Genomic DNA, 17885 nt, shown 5'->3' on the forward strand with positions numbered 1-17885 from the left:
TACTCTATGTACCCGAAGTCGAATGGCCTCTCAGTATGCGGTTTCAATCTTTTCAAAAAATGGCACGGGGCATACCCCCCCCCCCCCCCCCCCGAAAGAAAAGGTCTTTATCACAAAAAATGCTCTTCATTAGAGGCTAATAAAAGGAAGTATTGTTCCCAGCCATGAAATTAATAAAGAATCTGTACTCGCGCTTCCTACATGGCGGCAATGGGCGGGGCCGGGGAGGGGGGGGGGCACACTTCTTTGCAGGAGTGCAGACTATGTACAAAAGATTTTCCTTGAAAAACAGCCTTGCATGACAGGAGACCTACGTATTTTCGCATATGGGCTTTGCTGAATATGCGGCACTAAGTCGGCAGCATGTTCTATTTGTGCAAATTGGATTGGTAACGGGAATTTATCCATCTACGATGTACCTCGCAGGCGAACGTGCTAATAAGAGACTGTAAAGTCACCAGCTGTCTCGTCGCGATTCTCGCCAGAAGTCATTTGCAGGTTAAATAAGTATAGAAAAGAAACAAGCAATCAAGTTCGCAAACGAGAGTTCCTAAAAGAACCGTCAGCGCCGCAGATGAGAAACAAACACTTTGAAGGCCGACCGCAATGAAATCTAAATTTTACTAAGTTTATCAATGAGGGACACTAGATTTCAAATACATGCGTCAACCACAGTCTAAGGAAACTGTGCGTTCTTATGCAGGTTCACTCGCAGCAATCGCTAGGATTGGCCGGATGTCTTATTTTCCCTTTATTAGTTCTGTAAAAGTGCATCACGAGTTTATTCCCAACGCCTGAGCTTTGGTGGCGTCATTTGACCCCCATACCCGTAATCTTGATAAAAGTTGTCAGATTATTATTTTTTTGTATCATGCTTCTGACAGCTTTTTTTAAGAAAAAAAAGATATGTCAAGCAAAATAGCCTCCTCGTAAAAAGCACAAAACTTCAGGGCCGAAAAGGTTAGGTTTCCGGTTCTGAGCCGCCCCTCCCACCTGCAACCGGATAGCGTGTGTGACATAGAGAAGTGCGGGGCCAATGCTGTGTCACTTGCTGTGTCACTAGTTTCTATCGATATCGCTACCTGTCGGTCTTTACAGACTGCTGCATGGTTCAACAGCGATACTAAAAAAAGAATTACCCATGAATTTTCTACCCTCCAGCATACACTCAAAGCTTTTGGTGTCATGGCCCCTGTGATGAAGCTCCGTGGAGCTTCGTGGAGCTTTTTACAGATTCAGTAAGGAAAGCGTGTACTTCGGGGGGTACATTCTAACACGACATTGAGCACTTGCTCGTAAAATTTGACGCTGAGCCTTCCGTTGTGACTGCAGCATAACAATGCAAGTATTCCGTACAGATCGCGAAATTTCCCCGCGGTTGGCCTTTAAACGACTGAGTCCTACGCTGGGAGCGATCTTGCCGAAGCCATAGACCACGTGTCCATGAGCGTGTATTTTGTCTCCTTGCGGTTTTATATTTACCTTTAAGATGAATAAATAAACGCGCAAATAAACAAATAAATAAATCAGGCAGGAAAGTTTGTGCGCACCTGCTGTGTAATATCAGCACAGCAAAAAATAAAGAAGCGCATGTTACCTTCTTCTTCATCGTCTCCGGAGTGTCGTATGAGTAAAACAGTGTTCTTCGTTGAGCACTGTTGATTCCGATCGGTGTGACTTCGTTGGTCGGCGTGGTTTCGGGACTTTCACACGTCTAGGAAGAAAAGAGAAAGCGAGTGAGAGAATTTGTCCACCTGAATAAATGCAACCGGGCGTTCTTCTTTTAGGTGCTTCGCTACATAAGTTCCTACTTCCCTTGAATAGAGTTCAGTTGGCGGCCAGTGGTGTTCTTGCTGCTTTCTTTTCTGTAGCGCTCGTGTAAACGTTATGCTGGCCGTACCTGTCAATCTGCATTGATCTAATGTCGCATTGAGTTCTTTCAACGAGCCCTACAATGTCCGACGTGCATATGATTACGTTCTGTTCCTTTATGTCATTCCTGTCATTGGACACAGTGCACCAGACACCCTCACCTTCCTTTGTTTCTAATTTAGAAGCTCCTAAGCCGACCGTGCATCCAGTTGTTAACAGTTTCAGATGAATCACATAACGCAAACAACATTTTTGTTTAGACAGACTTTATGTTTGGTTTTCGTTAAGAATTACAAATATTCGATATTCCATTCGATATTCGAAGGTTGCCTTTGACGATAATTCATATGGATTCGATTCGAAAATTTCGCTATTCCAACACGCCTTTTAAGTGTGCTAGATCGAGCCCATTCATTCTTATTCATCGGCAATCACAGTCATATATAGCGGCGGATATTAGGCATCCTTTGAACCGCAGGCGTGAGTGAATGCTTAAAGGGCCCCTGAAACGGTTCGGACAAATTTTGTAGACGCGTAGGGTACAGCTTAAGTAGAACATTCGCACCACAATTTAAGTGAAGCGTTACGTATTAATGGAGCTACAAGCGATTAGAAGCTACCCTCCTCCCTAGCTATGCTTTTCCTCCTCAACTCGTTCGCCGAGCGAGTGGGGCTAAGCTCCGCCTTCACTGGTTCAGCGTCACGATGCCACGTCACATCGTCCACTTCCGGTTGTTTTGGAGCCCGCCCCCCCCGCGCGAGACCGCTCCGCTAGCCGCTTGGCCGTCGACCCCAAGCGAGAGCTATCGAAGCAGCGTGCGTTGCGAGCATTCTGTCGTAGCGCCAAACGTGTCTTGTATTCCGGTAACCACAGGCAAGCTGGTCATTTCGGCAAATGACTGTAGGCATAAACTCAAGCTGATGAAGGAACTTTAGCGTAGACGTACGTGAGCGGCCTGATTGGTCTGCACGGTCTATACACTTGTTGGTGCAGCGTTTAAGCAGCCAAGCAAAGCGCTAATATTGCTCTAACCAAGTGTAAAACATTTTAAACATTTATAAAAACAACGTGTTCATGATTACACTCCTGCGAAAAATACACACCAGCAGCAAAGAATAACACACTTCGTTGCTGCTGCTGTGTATGGTTGAGCTCTGTGCCACCAGGTGGCTGCACCGTGCAGACCATTCGCATTTGCCCTTCTGCTCATCTCATAGCTCATCCCGTTACGGCAAAGTCAAGCGGCCAGACTCTGTCCCCTTGTGATTGCGTTTTCCCTAATACCGGACTCGGGAAGCGCTATTGCATTAGTAATCTTCCGGTGTAAAGTGACGGCCACAAACGCGCAAATCCTGGCGCCGATCGGATAGCGGCAGTCCGATGCGCAGCAGCCAGTTCGCTCGTACGCTGCCTTGCAGAAGGACACGATGTCGCAGCTTGACACATTGCCAGTCGCTACGTTTGCAGTCCACAAGGCAACAAAGTCGAATCATAGTGCTCGCGAAAAGACTGAGACCGACGCTGACCGCGGAGCTCTCTTCAAAATGGAGTACGTTGTAACACAAGCAGACGACACATGCTGTGTGCCGGAAGTGCTTAAGTGTACTGAAAAATTATTCTTGTGCATTCTCTTTATGTTACTTTCTTTTCATAAAAACAAATTAACTAACATTCCAACTATTACGAAGATCATTTGTTTACCATAAAGTTGGAAAAATTATCGATCACGCGCCCTTGTCAGCCAATCGGATAGCTCGCCCCACTGACGTCGTATGGGTGATTTCGGTCATATGGGTAGGGGCGGCTTCATTCTTATTCATCGGCACTCACAGTCATATATAGCGGCGGATATCAGGCATCCTTTGAACTGCTGGCGTGAGTGAATGCTTAAAGTAAGTAAATGGCGAGTTATATGATGTAACTTAATTACGTAAAGTAAGTAACTGGTCGATAAGTCCTCGCATCTGACAAACACTCACAGAATTAGGTAAGGCCACATGCTCGGTTACGGTGACATGCTTTACAAGAATAGCTGCTATGGTATGCCTTAATTCTTAGTCGATTTCATAACCTCCAGGGTCAGCACAAGGGTGCTTTGGGAGAAGTTTACCAAAAAATAAATCGATAGATCCGCCATAACCCGAAATATTTTTAAGTCCAGGCTCGCAGACGATACCGCTATATACCGCTATTTGAAGAAACTCTTTTACGTCGACTTTCAGTAAAGCGTGTGCGCCACTGTTCTAAATGAACCTGTTTGATGCCAACTTGGATCCTTGGGTGTGTAATAATCGGGCAATCGCTGGTCACAGCTTTAGGTGTACACTTTTTTGAGGTGATGCTTGATGCTCATCAGCACCCTTTCGTAGATGAAACTGCAACGTTATATAACATTCAGCGTTCTTTAACCGCCGTGATCGCCTGACGCTCGAGGGAATTTTTTAATGTTGACGGGACATTGCGGGTAGCTTTGGCTTGGAGTACCCAATTAAAAGCTGCTATATTTCAGCAACCGCTTTGACTGGGCTTCCATTGTACCTCGTTTTTCCGCTATCCGTTTGGGCTTCCGCCCACGCGGTTATATGAACGGTTATAACAGCCTCCAGCAGTGACAGTTTCCTCGCACCTACTGAAAATCACGTCATGAAGTCTGCATAACTGAACACCGAACCCACTGCGATGGTCTCGTGCACCTCGCTTGCTCTCTCATAATTGTAAAAAACGCTTTTTTCTTTTTCTTGTCTTTCCTTGATGACGTGTGTATACTCATTCGGCTTTAACAAGTGGTTACTTTTTCCACATTGCCATGATGTCGCTAATCAACAACGTTCAAAGCAGAGTAGAATGGGCCTCCTGAATGCTAACCGATGAAACATTTCGACCAATTTGCAAGTGATTCAGACGATTCTTCCTTATATGCACTTACTTTATCGGCAAAGTCGTAGCGGTTTTAGATGCGGACGGCTCCGTTTTACGATAAGTTCGAAAAGACAATTGGTGGTGACAGCAACGAGCACGCACTGAGTCCGGGTGAATGCCTTCGCATTTCTTTTGCAAAATGCCTTTACAAGACGAGTATAGCGAGCGCCGGCTTAGTTTGAAGAAACGGGCAGGGCGGGGGGGGGGGGGGCGGGGTTCTTTAAGCATACTCACAGCGCGTTTCGGTAAAAAGCGCGTCTCGCACGTTATTTATCTAAAGATGAGATACACTCGCTAATAATGCCTCCACCTCTTCATTCTTTGTGAGACCTAAGTCATTAGAGCCACTTCCTTACTTTATGGAACCGTGAACGTTCGGCAGAAGAGCGTGATCCAGACAAGGCAAGTTCACGGTGACTCAATTTGCTCACCGTACTACTTAATTTGCTTTTAAGAAAGCAGCATTGTTTCTTGTTAATGCGGAAAACTCCGTTGCTTTAAAATGGGATGTAGTATTTCTTATAGGAGGCTCACTTGCGATTGGTCCCCGAGGATAAAGCTGTTGCAATTCTTGTAAAGGGCATCGGTCGCTTTGCCGTGTTTTTCCGTCATGTTGTAGATGACGGTGGCCATTTGGAACGAGAACGCCACAACAACCTTGCTCGAAACCTGCAATTTGTTGGTGGCCAGCGGCAAAGCTTTTTCCTGCATAGATTGCAGATGAAGAAGTGAAAGGAGGAAAGCGAAAGGGCAACACTCTCACTAAGGCGAAAGCCCTAGGCGTCTATCTTGGCGGTGCCCTTGTCCGCGGAACTGTGCCGTGACGAAAAATGGTCGACGCCGCAAAGAGTAAAAGCACGTCGAAAAAAATTCCTCGGATGGACGTCACATTCCTCAGGGAGATTCCTATAAACAAAGTAAATTAGTGGCTTTCAAAAGAACAAAATCGTCCATTGTGAGATCGGTGGGAATCGAACCCGGGCCTCCAATATGCGAGGTGAGCACGCCTTGCTGAAGCCACGGCGGCTTTTCATTTTTCATCATTGCCACAATGAACAGCACAAGCACCGAATCAAAAACATTTGGCGAGCCAGTCTCTAAGAACTGGCCTAATTGGGCGGAGGCGTTAATATTCGCACATGTTTAACAATGCTTCAATTCAGGCTCTGGGGTTCGAAAGTGGTGCACAGCTGTAATTGTACTGATGCTTTCCTTGAAATATAGCCGTATCGGCTTCGCGTCTATGTCAGCGATCCGAACTGCCATCCTAGACAGCGAAATTCTATGGAGGCTTTCAAGGGCATAAGGTGGTCGAACGGAATGCCATCCTAGTTTTCAACTGTTCAAAAATGTTATGCCGAAAGCGTCCGCCGGCAGGTCTTTGTTGATGGCACGTTGTAAGATATCGCAGAAGAAAAATACTTCACAACAATTCAGAAATACATGCTCGATCATTTCTGGCTTCCGATAAAAGAAACGGTGGGTCCTCGAATGGTACGAAAATTCCCTTTTCATCCAGATAAGTCTTCACATTTAATGTGTTTGTGCGCAATTTGAAGAAAAAAATGTTTTAACCCCTCCTGGTACATTAATACCTTTAACTCGTTTAAGATCATTTGCCCATGGTCCGGCACAAAACTGGGATATATACAGAGGAACGGGTAACACCACATCGTACAGATCGTTATACAGTTTCTTCCCCGACACAGTTCAATGGTAGGCCGATGAAAAACGAGCCTGCAGGAAAGTACACGAAAGGTGGATCTCTTTTAGGCATCCACCGAGGGCCTTCGGCATACGTTCGCACGTGACTACTAAACTAGGCAATGGTCTTCCCAGTCTAATTTGACAAACAGCCCGGAGAAACGTGTCTCATACATCTCGAGGAAACATGAATCTGTTCACTAGCTGTCGTATGTAGACGTGCGACAAACCCAATCCCCCGTAGCGCACACGGCGAAATATGTTGGTTCGCCGTTTGCGCTCACACGTAGATCCCCAAATAAAAACGGCGAAAACGCTATGCACCTTTGGCACATTCACACGTGAACAATGAATTATTTGCATTATATACCAGAATTTTCATATTAAAAACAAATTACACATAGTTGCTCTCGCAAAAAGAAGTCAGCAATAAAAGCATTCGAGGTTGTCTGCTTTCTCACGCACTTCAGCGACTTTGCGCCGCCAGAAAGACTCGCTATCTTTATCATTTTCCATCGGCACTCCCAAATACGTTGGCGGAGTCGTATCCAACCATATATTGCAGAAAATGTTTGGGGACGCTGGCCAGTATCCGCGCTGAAATCCCAAACACTTTTCCCACTTGATTTCACTGCCACTAGCCTCACAAAAATCTTTGACAAGTTTTACAGCGTTGAGGATGTTTTCATGATAAGCACAAGAAAAGTGCTATGTCGTCTGCATATGCAAAAAGACGTACTTCCGCTGCATGGAGACGAAATCCTCGTGTGCTGGTGCTATTGATTATGCTCAAACAAAAAGATACAATGTACAAGGAAAAAAAGGGCTACCCTAACACACCGATCATTCCACTTTGATGCGCGCGCCTACCACCTTATCCATAGTGTCGTGCAGCCTCTGCATGCCATGGCTGCAGAGGCTGCAATTTTTAAGGCGTCTACATTGACTTCAGTACACGAATATAAGGAACTGTGGTATTCATAAAACGCTCTTTGGATGCCTTCCTTTTCTGTGAGCACAGCGTGTTTTCCCTCTACTTCTGCTGTTTCGTTCAGGTGCGCGCAACTTTTTTCCAATCCTCGTGCTCGCTTGCTAGGAAACTCTCCGCCCATCAAGCGGGCGCACCGAGCTCTGATTACTGCGCCTTCGTATTTCTCCTTATATATAATTTCTAATTTCTGCTTTATGGAACGCATGTCTTCTTTATAAGTTCGAGGCTGACTGCACTCTTCCTAAACGAATGCGCTTAGGTTTGCGCAGAGAGCATTTTCTATAATTTCTTGGGCGTTATGGCGCCTGACTTTTCAATGGCTTTGAATTTAACTTGCTTAAACACCTCCCAGTGCTCCCCTGCCAACCTTTTGTCAAGTTTTACGATTGCGTCCATGACATAGCTCGTAAAAACATCGTCCTTTGAAAGATTATCATTAAGTTTCAAATTTTCCCCAAACAAATCTACACTTTTTATCTTTTCTTTTCCCGACACGATACATTACGAGACAGTGATCGCTAAATGACACTGGTTCAACCCGATACTCTCATATCAACGGTACTAAATCTGCAGATAAATAGGCGCGATCCAACCGCGCGTGACTACGACCTCGAAAATGGGTAAAGCGAATATCAGTCCAAAGCCCACAACATTCCCCGATGTCTCCCAAACAATGCTGACTGATGATATTATTTAAGGAAAGAACACTGACATCCATATGAGGAGTCGAGCCGGTTTTGTCCTTTGCCATGCATACACAGTTGAAGACACCAATCACAATTACAAATACACCCTTAACACAGTAGTTACTGACAGTTTCAAACATGTGTTTCCTCTGTTCTGCATTTGAATATGCATAAACACATATTATGCGCCAACAGCATTTAAATATCGTAACTTCACAAACTATGAAATTGGTGGAATTACATGTCACTATTTCTAGAACTGTACCCAATGTCCTACGTATCATCAACGCACACTCTGCCGATTTGCCCACTGCGTGACAAACACATACATCGTACACATATTCGTAAAGAGTCGCACCATACTTTCCGTCTCTTCTTGACCCTCTATAGTAGTTTCTCGAATTGCTACAACGTCCGAGTCTTTTTTCGGTAATTAACCTGTAACGCTGATTTTGCCTCCTCCTTGAGGCCAGCCCTCTGATGTTTAACGTCACCACAAACACGAGCTTTTCAAAGGTAGCTATCTCTAGTTCTGTTATTGTTACGAGAAAAACCGTACGGTGCCCTTCATAACATGCACGCTGACATCCCGACTGATCCTGATGAAACAGTCTTTACGACTTCTAAGTGTCGTAGCGGGGAAGGGCATCCCGTTCTGTAGACACGGTGTTTTTTCCCATCGACACGCCACGAACTCCGGCTGGCTAGTGCTTGCGTCATTGGGCGGTGGGCGTGACGGTGCGGAGGAGGTGGAACCACGTCACGAGTGTGGAAAATGAGTGCGTTGATGACGTCATGAGGTCCACAAACGGTGCAATGCTTTCGCACTCCCCCCACGTAAGCAGTCTTAAGTGTCTGCCATTTTTTTTTCACATCGCAGAATACAAGGTTTATTAATCCCAGAACAAAAGAAAGCCGAATGTCGAACCTCCCTTTCTATTATTTCGGGCCATAGAATGGGTGCTGACACGTCTTCAGTGTATCTTCTCGCACTTCGGTCGTTTGGGGTAGGTAATGTTTTGGTAACTTGACATCACCAGTGTCTTTTTTTCTGAGAGCAGTGTTATGCTTTTATTGTCTGTATGTTTACAGATGAATGATTACCTATGTAGACCCTAGTGGACGATGTCAATTATCATGAAGTGACATCTTAGTGACAGAGGAATGTTCAGGGAGGCTTCTCTCTGTACCCGTCTTTGGCCAATGTGTCTTGCACGAGAACGGAGCCTCGTGTTACGGCAAGTGTGGTCAATCTGGCGCTGCAGAGGTGTACTCTTCCATTACCACTTAACTTAAAGGAATTCCTCAGTTTGTTCTACTTGCTAGAGCGTTGATCAACACCAGCTGTCACCGGTTCGCTTCCCCCAACCAGTGGCAAACTTCCAATCGTGTGTATACAGCGGCAGGCGGTGAAGGGCTGGACCACCATGTACGTGGCCCCCACCCTCCTAAATAACACCGTCTGTGTGCCAGAAATACTTCACACAAAAAGACGTGCGCCAACATCCGCTTGCCCTGCCCCCGTCCCGTGATTGAGTACGTCTTTCCAATTGCACCTTCCTAATCACATTGTGTACGTTGCCATTTATTCTAGAGTATTGGGGTATGTATTCCCCCATCATTTCTGTAGGTATGCTTTCACTTTAACGACATCGCATGACTCTCACCGCTTCATCAACTGGCACTAACCGACGGCATAGCACCTTCATAAAAAAACTGTGCATTACACTAACTACAACGTGTTATAAAAGTTACATAAACAAAGATAAGGAGCGTCACAAAGGCTGGCCTACATTTCGACAGGTGGATCTTTGTAAAATTAAAACGTGTAGTGTATATTGCTGCTCCAATATTTATTGTAAGTACCTGCATTTGGCCATGTTCACCGTTCAGCGACGCGATCCTACTCTCACGCATCTAGATACCTTCTAATGAACAGGACGGGTTAACATTCTGGTTAACGCCACATTATAACTACGACCTGTAACGTTCCATGGCATATTGGGACAATATTTACGGTTAACGCGAAATCGCATAACCGCTCACTCACGAACGTGGGCGGATACTTGCTGGTGCTCCTCATGGCCGTGGGTGGCATTGCGATGCAGTCCTGCGAGCTGGGCACGGTCAAGACACAGGTGATGACGACCAGGATGTCCCTCCTGAATGCAGAGCGGAGTTGCGAAAAGGCCACAAGGACAATTGAAGCAGCCGCGAACAAAACAAGAAAAAAATTCGCAGCATCGCATTACGCATGCACAAGTGGAGGGGAGGATTGTGCGTTAGAGATAGAAATTGCAAACTGCACCAGGAATCATTAAAGACAACCAGGGAAACAATGTGATGTTCACGAAGAACTATTAACAACTGAAAGCCCAATTATCGAGGAGGGAGAAAAAATGCAGGCTCACAAGAAATAAATTGATCGCAATCATCATCACGAAATCCCAAAGAAAGGAAGAAAGTCACAACTAAATTATGTTCAGGTGTGGCATTGATACACGGAAGATATCCGTCGCTGTCAACATATTCGAACACACGCTGTCCCAAGGATTCCTCAACGCTTCATTCTATCCTGTTTCCATACTTTATATTTTCAGCCGATGACCGTATTTGCACAGAACGCTAGTGCTTTTTTTGTTTTCTCTATCTCTATCTCTTATCTCTATATTTCTCTATCTTGACGCGTCGCAAAGCTACGCAAGACACGAGTCCTCTGAAAGCTAGAGAAATATTGGAGGCTTCGTGCGTTAGCAACGAAGCTGATAAATGGGTGAGTAAACCTTCGGTGGCCTTGTATGCAAAATAAGATGGCGTACCTCAAGCGGCTCTGGAATATTACAGAGTGAGAACTGTGCCTTCTGCTTCTTTTTGTAGGTTTCTGCTTAAGTATGTATGTTTCTGTTGTTTTGTCTTCTTTTTTTTGTCATTAAACCTTCCTTTGACGTCAAGCGCCAGTCCAGTACATACGTATGCGTCTTCTTTGTGTTCGCATTATTTAGCGCTTCTTATGGCGTACTATTCCTCTATAACCAACTAACCCAAACTTCTGCGATGAAATAGAGCACTCCCTTTTCTTTACGTCCAACAAAGCTATCGAAGTGCTGCATCACGGACTGAGGATTTGCCCCTTTTTCGTATTTGTTATCCTCTACAGATTCGCAGGAATTTACACGTCGGAAAAACCACCCTGACGCCGCCACTTCTACTCAGCTATTCTTAATGAACTGCGTAGATTTAAGGAATGACACACGGATCTCCTTTTTTTACCGTTATCCTCGGCAGCACAGTCAAAGATTACAAATTTCGTGAGTTTCCTGAGAATTCCTGCAACAGCAGCTATAATGATTCGTGGGTACTCAGCTTCCGGAAGGCGACTGGCTTGCTCGTCAGAACTGCCTTGCAGTTTGTGAGCACTGGAGTTGAGATCCTCGTAATTCAACTCTTGTCAACTCCTGAGAATGCTGAGAATAGAACCATTCCGACTTTAGAGTGGCTGAATCAACCAATTCCGTCTCTCTAGTTCCACTAAATTATATCTTTCTCTATATTTATCGAATATGTACGGTTGTGCTTCTGGTAACGCAAAACTTATTTTTGAAGACCTAATTGTGCACAAGTAATGTTACCTACCATTTCCCGCACAAGAGCATACATGACCGGTTATCTTTACACTACGCTGCTTCTTGTAATCTTTCCAATATTAATGTTTTAAGCACTACATACATACGTTAGCTCAGCTAACGTATCCTCCCAATGAGAGTGGTTCCCTTACTGTCAAAATGGAACCTAGCAAGCCGGACCTCGGCTGTACAACTAGCTGTTACCAGTGCCAGGGCTTTGAGCTGTGAAACTTACGGATTCGCCGCAAGCACCACTTGCTCTATTGTAGACCAGGACTTGTCCTCGTGGTAGTCAAAGAAGCCTACGCCCAAAATAATCCTTGTCTTTGTTCCCGCCGTAAGATTCTCTAGTTTCTGGAACAAACAAAAATGCAGTAACCGGTTATTAGTATGGGTAAGCTTCGTTCTTCAAAAATATTCTAAGCCACAGATGGTGAGAGATCGAAGCCTGTCTCTGGTATAGGACGGCACATAATATAAGCAAAAACTATGCCAGTCTATTGCACCAATAAAATCATTCTCTCGATCGAAGGCTCCTTTGCAATACAACGTAGCTAGCGACACCGAGAGCCCTGCGACCGAGCAGGACGATATCTTCTGCTAGGATGGAGAATTCCAACAACAGGACCCCCCTCCTCAGAACGACATCCTTTACTAGGATCAAGGCTTCCAACAACAAAGCAGAATCACATCCTCTGCTAGGATGGAGAATTTCAACAACACGACACAACATCCTTTACTATGATCAAGACTTCCAAGAACAAATCAGGATGACATCCTCTGCTAAGAAAGAGAATTCCAACAACAAGACAGAACGACATCCATTACTAGGACCAAGACTCCCAACAACAAAGCAGAATGACATCCTCTGTTAGGATGGAAAATTCCAAACAGGGCAGAACGACATCCCTTACTAGGATCAAGACTTCGAACGACAAATCAGGACAACGTCCTCTGCTAAGAAAGAGAACTCCAACAACACGAAAAGAACGACATACTTTACTAGAATCATGACTTCCAACAAATGAGGATGACAACCTCTGCTAAGAAAAAGAATTTCAACAACAGGACCCCCCCCCCAGAACGACATCCATTACTAGGATCAAGACAGCCAACAACAAAGCAGAACGACATCCTCTGCTAGGATGGAGAATTCCAACAACAGGGCAGAACGACATCCTTCACTAGGATCAAGACTTCCAACAACAAAGCAGGATGACATCCTCTGCTAAGAAAGAGAAATCCAATGACAGTGCAGATGGACATACTGTGCTAGCATCGAGAATTGCAACCTCAGAGCAGGACGACCTCCTGTGCTAGGATCGTGACAATCTCGATAATTGCAGAGACGGAGAGTTTGGAACCAAACGGAACCAGGGCAACAGGGGAACAGAGGGCGGCGGACAAAAGGCACATGACGTGTGGTTAGATTTAACTACAAATAACGATTTTCTGGCTAGTTACGCGAAGCTTTCTCACATAGAGTGGTGCTCTTGCAAAACCAGTTAGCTGCTAGATAGCTAGCCAATTGGCAGAATAATACTGCCCCGGAATTTTTACCTGCGCACAAACTTAATATTGGCCTAATGGTTTTGTGCCAAGCAGCCCTAAAACGGCAATCTGTGTGGCCCATCGCGAGTAGTACCCAGACGTCACCAGAAGATTTAAAAAAGAGTTCGCCGTTTCCATTATTTGGTAAAGGAGGTGAATTTTCAAAGAGAAAATGTCAATTTATGGTGCACGTTTCCTCCATATAAACTTTGAGCGTTCTCTGTCCGGTTTAGTCATGCCGAATCCACGCTGGTTTATTCGTGAAACGAAACGCCCGCCGTTTTCGGTTGCATAAAAAAAGTGAAGATGTGTTAAAGGGAGAGAATGTAAAATGAACAGACACCGCACATACAGACGGGAACAAGCGTCAGCAGAACCAAGGGCCCATAGCCGAAAATAAGTAAAATTCTGATGCGGCTTCCTCATCTCATTCTTGATGAAGAAGTCGGAGTGACCCCGACACTGTGTTAATTACGGTAAACCTTCCTGGATGGCGAATGGTCTATTTGCATTATTTTATGTGCGCCCCAGTCAGATTAACTGTAGTCGAACTGATACGCAATTGTTTGCCCACCTTGTGCACAGCCGCCATATCTCCAAAAAAGTGGCAGGACCGTGAACTCGAAACAAATTCCGCTTCATTACATGCCACTCTTACAATCAACCGTTCCAACTTCACCTTTATATCACAAGGCCAGTTCACTCTCATCCACGAAGTCGTGCCACTGGCTCAAAATTTCGATTACCAAGGCTGGCGTGACGAAAGCCGTGATGTCAAAACTGTGACGTCACCGCGTTCGTCACCGCTTGCGTCACGCCAGCCTTGGCAATGGAAATTTCGGGCCAGGTAGCACGGACGTCGTGGGTCGGAGCGAGCAGGCCTCGTGCTATCTAGATGAGGTTGACCGTTCACGGCCGGCTCGTAGCTCATTGATAAATGCCGGAGCTGTGTCGCTCTCACCCCTGACGAAGCGCGATAAGAAACTGCGAAAAGGCGCACGTGACCTCCGCAACACGCATGCTCGTCACGTGTGCGCGGAGCGTCGTCAGTTTGCTTATTCGAGGCACCCGCTGTTTCTGGAGTTCCTGCACCCACGCGCTACGCGACGCCGAGCGATGCGCGCGACACGCCACCTGCGGCCAGTGTTTGCGATATTTTTCTTTTTTTTACAGATTCCTCAGCAAGAACTTCTGGCCGCGATTTTGTAGCAATGTCTCTTCCGATGCCGTTTCCTATAGCGCGTAGCCAGTGATCATATCGATGCTCCGTTCACGTTATCAGTGGGATAGGCCAGTCGAGAACGGCGGGAGAAAGAATTGCATATATTCGAGCAGAAAGCGTGGCTGCAAGATGGCAGCCTCAGGGGTCGCGCTACTGCGGGCTGATTACTCCTTTGGGATACAACCACTTTCGCGATATTTCGCTTGACACGGCTTCATAAAAGTGTTTTGAATGCGTGCCAGTTAAAAATGTTTTTCAAAGCACGAAAGAAGCACGCGTATATGGGCAAGGTTCCTGGCCAGTCGCGCGGCAATCTTTGCGTGTAATCGCGGGCTTCTCTCTTGCTTGGAAAAACAATCAGCATGCATTGAGCAAGAGAAAGCTGTACCGGCAGTTTTTCATGTTGCTCTGCAATTTTCTCTGTGGCACTCTTAATCTAACTATAATATTTATTAATTCGAATATATATATATATATATATATATATATATATATATATATATATATATATATATATATATATATATATATATACGGCGTGATCATTTTACTTTTACGAACTTTTTACACATCGCCTGCGGCACACGGCATAATTCTTATCCTTAAGCCGGAATATTAGGACCCGGACATTTCTAGCACACGAAATCGAAACACATATTGAAAAAATTACCAAAAATTCACTACTTGATGCCTTACGTACTAACTTTACGGATCATTGCAAAGTATGAATTCTATCCGATTAGCTCGTAAGGCGCGTACACTTGAAATGAATTGTCAGGACGACAACAGTTTCGAGATATTTCCCAAAGTGTAGAACGAAATACCTGGGCGTTCCAGTTACTTTCGTGCTTCAATGCATAAACGACACTTTTCTTTACAGAAAGATATGTAAATGGAACAAATATGCATTTTTAGGGCAAGTTTGATAGCGCATATCTCCAAACTGGCGTCATCCTTTAAATTCTAGAAATTTATGCTGAGTGGACATGCCTTGAATTCTCAGCGTCCGCAATTAGTCTGTTGCAATATGTGTCGCAAAGTAATGAATACAAAAAATAATTGGTGGCCTCTTGATAATTTGTTGAATAAAAAATTTAATTAAGGGGTTTAACGTGCCAAAACCTCTTTCTCATTATGAGGAACGCCGTAGTGGAGGACTCCGGAAATTTCGACCGCCAGGGTTTATTCAACGTGCACCTAAATCTAAGTACACGGGTGTTTTCGCATTTCGTCATCATCATCATCATCATCATCATCATCATCAGCCTGGTTACGCCCACTGTAGGGCAAAGGCCTCTCATACTTCAACTACCCCGGTCATGTACTAACTGTGGCCATGTTGTCCCTGCAAACTTCTTAATCTCATCCGCCCACCTAACTTTCTGCCACCCTATGCTGCGCTTCCCTTCCCTTGGAATCCATTCCGTAACTCTTAATGACCATCTGTTATCTTCACTCCTCATTACGTGTCCTGCCCATGCCCCCCCCCCCATTTCTTTTTCTTGATTTCAACTAAGATATCATTAACTCGCGTTTGTTCCCTCACCCAATCTGCTCTTTTCTTATCCCTTAACGTTACACCTATCATTCTTGTTTCCATAGCTCGTTGCGTCGTCCTCAATTTGAGTAGAACCCTTTTCGTAAGCCTCGAGGTTTCTGCCCCGTACGTGAGTACTGGTAAGACACAGCTGTTATAAACTTTTCTCTTGAGGGATAATGGCAACCTGCTGTTCATGATCTGAGAATGCCTGCCAAACGCACCCCAGCCCATTCTTATTCTTCTGATTGTTTCAGTCTCATGATCCGGATCCGCCGGCACTACCTGTCCTAAGTAGATGTATTCCGTTACCACTTCCAGTGCCTCACTACCTATCGTAAACTGCTGTTCTCTTCCGAGACTGTTAAACATTACTTTAGTTTTCTGCAGATTAATTTTTAGACCCACTCTCCTGCTTTGCCTCTCCAGGTCAGTGAGCATGCATTGGAATTGGTCCCCTGAGTTACTAAGCACGGCAATATCATCAGCGAGTCGTAAGTTACTAAGGTATTCTCCATTAACTCTTATCCCCAATTCTCCCCAATCCAGGTCTCTGAATACCTCCTGTAAACACGCTGTGAATGGCAATGGAGAGATCGTATCTCCCTGCCTGACGATTTCTTTATTGGGATTTTGTTGCTTTCTTTACGGTGGCTGTGGAGGCGCTATAGATATCTTCCAGTATTTTTACATATGGCTCATCTACACCCTGATTCCGTAATGCCTCCATGACTGCTGAGGTTTCGACTGAATCAAAGGCTTTCTCGTAATCAATGAAAGCTATATATAAAGGTTGGTTATATTCCGCACATTTTTCTATCACCTGATTGATAGTGTGAATATGGTCTATTGTTGAGTAGCCTTTACGGAATCGTGCCTGGTCCTTTGGTTGACTGAAGTCTAAGATGTTCCTGATTCTATTTGCAATTACCTTAGTAAATACAGTGTTGGCAACGGACACTAAGCTGATCGGTCTATAATTTTTCAAGTCTTTGGCGTCCCCTTTCTTATGGATTAGGATTACGTTAGCGTTTTTCCAAGATTCCGGTACGCTCGAAGTCATGAGGCATTGCGTATATAGGGTGGCCAGTTTCTCTAGAACAATCTGCCCACCATCCTTCAACAAATCTGCTGTAACCTGATCATCCCCAGCTGCCTTCCCCCTTTGCATAGCTCCCAAGGCTTTCTTTAGTTCTTCCGGCATTACCTGTGGGATTTCGAATTCCTCTAGACTACTCTCTCTTCCAATATCATCGTGGGTGCCACTGATACTGTATAAATCTCTATAGAACTCCTCAGCCATTGCGCTATCTCATCCATATTAGTAATGATATTGCCGGCTTTGTCACTTAACGCATACGTCTGATTCTTGCCAATTCCTAGTTTCTTCTTCACTGCTTTTAGGCTTCCTCCGTTCCTGAGAGCATGTTCAATTCTATCCATATTATACTTGCTTATGTCAGCTGTCTTACGCTTGTGGATTAACTTCGAAAGTTCTGCCAGTTCTATTCTAGCTGTAAAGTTAGAGGCTTTCATACATTGACGTTTCTTGATCAGATCTTTTGTCTCCTTCGATAGCTTACAGGTATCCTGTCTAACGGAGTTACCACCAACTTCTGTTGTACACTCCTTAATGACGCCCACAAGATTGTCGTTCATTGCTTCAACACTAAGGTCCTCGTCCTGAGTTAAAGCCGAATACCTGTTCTGTAGCTTGATCAGGAATTCTCCTACTTTCCCTCTTACCGCTAATTCATTGATCGCTTCTTATGTACCAGC

The 17885-nt window shown here is 44.9% G+C and overlaps 1 protein-coding gene across 1 annotated transcript in view; it reads right to left on the reverse strand.

The window, feature by feature from the left end:
* The window catches only part of LOC142588745 (uncharacterized), a 31087-nt gene that overhangs the window by 2663 nt on the left and 10539 nt on the right, over nt 1–17885 (reverse strand). The window contains exons 4-7 of the mRNA XM_075700564.1: nt 12032–12150; nt 10224–10335; nt 5327–5497; nt 1598–1714 (exon numbers count right to left, since the gene is read on the reverse strand). Of these exons, the coding sequence (XP_075556679.1) occupies nt 1598–1714; nt 5327–5497; nt 10224–10335; nt 12032–12150 (519 nt within the window). The remainder of the gene's footprint in view (nt 1–1597; nt 1715–5326; nt 5498–10223; nt 10336–12031; nt 12151–17885) is intronic.

This window comes from Dermacentor variabilis, chromosome 7, assembly GCF_050947875.1.
Source record: "Dermacentor variabilis isolate Ectoservices chromosome 7, ASM5094787v1, whole genome shotgun sequence".
Taxonomy (NCBI): Eukaryota; Metazoa; Arthropoda; class Arachnida; order Ixodida; family Ixodidae; genus Dermacentor; species Dermacentor variabilis.